General features: G+C 51.9%; 1 protein-coding gene across 1 annotated transcript in view; it reads right to left on the bottom strand.

Annotated features, from left to right (window-relative positions):
- The window catches only part of USH1C (Usher syndrome 1C (autosomal recessive, severe)), a 52,130-nt gene that overhangs the window by 35,233 nt on the left and 12,562 nt on the right, over positions 1-4,335 (bottom strand). The window contains 5 exon segments of the mRNA XM_011992964.1: positions 413-562; positions 2,350-2,444; positions 2,744-2,801; positions 3,007-3,031; positions 3,124-3,232. Coding sequence (XP_011848354.1) covers positions 413-562; positions 2,350-2,444; positions 2,744-2,801; positions 3,007-3,031; positions 3,124-3,232 — 437 coding nt within the window.

Genomic DNA, 4,335 nt, shown 5'->3' with positions numbered 1-4,335 from the left:
TAACTTGTCCAAAGAAGAGGTTAAGGGTTCCTGCTTTGGGATGAGACCACCTAGGTTTGAATTCCAGTCCTACCATGCTAGGTACACGATTTCAGAAAAATCATATACTTTCTCTGGGTCTCAGTTTCCTCATATGTAAAGTGGGGATAATGGTGGCACTTAATCCTCAGCGTTCTTGTGAAGTGTAAAGGGCGTGGAACAATGTCTGATGCAAGTGGACCCTGAAGGTCCGCTCTTTGATTATCATTATGACATTCCCAAGCTCACGACCAACAACCATCAGAGCTATGGAAGGCTGCAGAAGGGTCAAATGTCCCCACTCTGTGAAGCCTTCTCTGCAGGGTGGGTAGGGCTCCTCCTGATCAGTGACCGCTGAAAGAGGGCCATGTGGAAAGGCACCTGCCCCTGTCACCGCGGGATCACAGTCTGACCCAGTTTCCAGTGGGCCCCCACTGGGGCCGGTCCAGTGTCACTCACCTCCAATCCCACCTCAGCAGACAGGGAGCCAGGTTTCACGTGGCTGATGAAGATGCCAGGCTTCTGGATGGGGCCGCTGGAAATGCTGTGGGAGGTGGGAAATGTGTGCTTAAGATACAGGTCACTCATGAACTCAGGAATGAAGGCCCTCGGCTGCCTACCTCTTCAGCCTCTGTCTCCCCGTCCAGCCTGATTTCTACTGCTACCCTGGGCAACAGCCACAGAAAACTCCTTGTAATTCTTCCTACCCAATCTCTCACCTAATATACCTCATATGTTGTTTCTTTTTTCTTTCTAACGCTTTCCTGTCCATTCCTTAAGAACCAAATGCTATCCCTTCTATGAGGTTTTCAGCAGATCCTCTTTTTTAAAAAATTTATTTTTTAGAGACAGGGTCTTGCTCTGTCACCCAGGTTGGAGTGCAGTGGTGTGATCATAGCTCTCCACAGCCTCCAACTCCTGGGCTCAAGCAATCCTCCCACCTCAACCTCTTGACTAGCTACGACTACAGGTGCACACCACCATGCCTGGCTCAGATCCCTTATTCTATCCCAAGACCAAGCTATTTGCTCGGTTCTCAGTGCTCCTGTGACATTTACGGCAGGGATGGCACATGTACTGTTATTACTCCCTCCTACATTGGTGGCAGAAATCACTCATTGATCACAGCACTCTTTCCCACAAGCCTGGATATAGCTTTAGAATCCTTTTCAAAGCAGCACTCCAGGGAGCTCCTACTAATTGATTAGAGATGGCACCTATTTGCCATCCCGGACACAGAATGTAGTTCCATTTGAGTCCCTATCACCCTATATTATAACTGCTTATGTGGTTGGCTTCTAGATTAGGCTCTTGTCTCCCAGAAGGGAGGGACTTTTTATCACTTATGCTTGGCACAAAACATGGAATAAATGTGAATGAAGGGAAAGAAGAGGAATAACTCAAATCATAACAGCTAGTATCTACCAACTGCTTACTGTTTAGCAGGTACTAAGCTTGGTACTTTACTTTCTCCACAATCACCCTGTGATGTGGGAATTATTATCGTCAATTTATAGAGGGAGAAACTGAGGCTGCAAGTGGTTAAGTAACTGGCCCAAGGCTCCAGAGCTCTTAAGTGGGAAAGCAGGGCTGGAACTGGGATCTGAGTAACGGTGGAACCTGTACGCTTGAGCCCTGTGTGGCCCAGTATCTGTTTGGATTCCCCGTCTGCCTCTTAAGGAAGCCAACAAGGTAATAAGTGATAAGAGAACTGTAACAGAGATGACCAGCTGAACAGGCTCCTTTTGCAGTGACTCAAGGACCTACAAGATAACATGGTTCTCCCTCTAGGCCTCAATTTCTTCATCCGTAAACTGGGATCTATTAGAGATGCCCCTCGGGCCCTACAGGCCTGTCGTGAAATTCAGAGGGGAAATCAGGCACCAGGAAGTGTCATCACCAAGGCTGGGTGCGGTGCTTCATGCCTCTAATCCCAGCACTCCGGGAGGCTGAGGTGGGAGGATCATTTGAGCCCAGGAATTTGAGACCAGCCTTGACAACATAACAAAACTCCTTCTCTACAAAAAAATTAAAAGTTAGCTGGGTGTCATGGTGTGTTTCTGTAGACCCAGCTACTCAGGAGGCTGAGGTGGGAGGATTGCTTGAGCTGGGGAGGTCAAGGCTACAGTGAGCTATGATCACGCCATTGCACTCCAGCCCAGGTGACAGAGCCAGACCCTGTCTCTAACAAAAAAATACCATCACCCATGGACAAGTCACACCCCTGGTGGGCAAGGTTTCCTCAGAAGCAGCAGCGAGGAAGGGGAGGGTAATAGGGGCCTGCTGGGGTGCACTGGCCACGAATGACCCCTGGGCATGCCCACCACCCACCTGCAGCCAAGGCCCCGGGAGCCCACCAGGCTGATGAAGACCTTCTTCTCCTTGTTTTCCCGATTTCCGGGGGAGCCCAGGCTGCCTCGCCCCCCCTGAAAGGGAGATAGAAGCAGAATCTCTGAGTGTCCACACGCGTGCAAGCGGCCTCTTGAGCTCGTGGGATCTGCAGGGTGAGCACTGCTGAACTCACACCAGCCAGATCATCATTCTGTCCCTGGGGATGTGTCTGCACCAGCCTGGCCTGGCTGAGGGCCACTGCCCCACAGCAGTGTGCTGGCTGCCCTGGGGGCCTGTGTGAAGTCCCTGAGAGTGCATCTCTAGAGCAAGCCCTCCCTTTAGGACTGGCCGCCCATCCTTGAAGATGACCCATCACAGGAGGTCTGGCCCTTACCCCAGACTCTGACACAAACTGATCCACATACTGCCACTTGAGGGGCTCATCAGGAGAGCTGATGGGAAGGGAAAATAGATGGAAGGGTGGTTAGCGAGAGACGTTTGAGGAACCAGGCCCCAAATCCAGATCCACCATGTCTACAACCTCCAGCCTCCACTGGCCCAGGAGCAGGGCTGGCATGGTGAGTGCTGGACCCCAGGGCTGTACCAGGACCCCAGGCCCACAGGGAAGAGTCGGCTTGCAGAGGAGGGGCCTCTCACCTCTTCACGGGGATCAGGCCAATGTCTGTGGGAGAAAGGCACAGGGGTTAGGACAGCTCCTCCACCCTCCCTCCCTCCCACCATCATGGAGCCCTGTCCTGCTCTAGTCTCACTCACGTCTCACTTTGATGGACACAGTTTTCTTGGTTCGGATGAGGTTGATGACCTCCTCATGGGTACAGGAGGAGATGGAATATCCATTGATCCGGACGATCTCGTCCCCTACCTTGACCACAGAGAGAGGCAGGGAGCACTGGCTGGAGGGAGCATCAGGCAGTGGGGCAGACTCACCACCAGATGCTCCCAGACTGCTATCCGGAAAAGGGAAGGGTGGCCATGCCATCCCCTGGAATAAGCCTTGATCTCAACCAACCCACCCTCCATCAGCCTGGGGGATCCCAGGTTCAGGTGGCACGTCCAAGCAGTCTTGCCGCCCCATTTTACAGATGGAGAGACCAGGGCACAGCAGGTGTGCAGCAGAGCTGGGAGAAGATCTCAGAACTCTCTGCACCCTCACCCTGGTGCCCCTTTCACTCCACTGGGGCACCATCAGATTCTGGATTCTATGCAAAGGGTGACCTTTCACTCAGCTTTAAGCTATTCTTACCGGGACTTTGTCCCAACCTGCCCCTAGGAAGTTGGCTCCCTTTTTCTGCTAATTGCTACAACACTGTAACTGAGTCAGGGTGGGGACCTTCTGTGACTCCTGACCCAAGCTCACATCACCGACACACACACACACACACACACGATTTTTTTTCCCCACCATATGGAAACTTGATGAACATTTTAACTCTGCCGTGGCCCTGACCTCTCAATTCCTATTTTGGGAGCAAGCAAAGAACAGTGGATGAGCACAGGGCTTTGGCATCAGATGTGCTGGGTTCAAATCCCTTCTTTTATTATTATTAGCTATGTGACCTTGAGCAAGTCTCTTGAACTCTCTGAATCTGTTTTCCTCGCCTGTAAAATGAGGAATACCAAGGTTGCTGTGAGAATTAAGTGAACTTGTGCATGTAAAGCCAGCTAGTGCCTGGCACACAGTAAGCACTCAATACATGAGTGTTATTGTTATCATGAGTTAGTCCTGATCCCTGAATACTCAGCTCAGATCTCTCTTCTCAGGGCTTAGGCCACAGCGGATTGTGAGATAGGGACTCGGCCCTGGGCAGCCAGCCCTGGATACAGCGCCGTGGTGAGGTTGCCCCCTGCTGGACACTGCCGGCTCCTCCAGGCACCCTGGCCCCGGGGATCAATTCTGGAGCTCCTCATTTAATAACCACAGAGCAGGAGGGACTCTCTCAGATGTCAGCTGAAACTGAGGCCCAA

The sequence above is a fragment of the Mandrillus leucophaeus genome, unplaced genomic scaffold (assembly GCF_000951045.1).
Source record: "Mandrillus leucophaeus isolate KB7577 unplaced genomic scaffold, Mleu.le_1.0 Scaffold420, whole genome shotgun sequence".
In the NCBI taxonomy this organism is placed as follows: domain Eukaryota; kingdom Metazoa; phylum Chordata; class Mammalia; order Primates; family Cercopithecidae; genus Mandrillus; species Mandrillus leucophaeus.
Note: the sequence above shows the minus strand (reverse complement) of the source record. Positions and strands in the feature narration are given on the sequence as shown.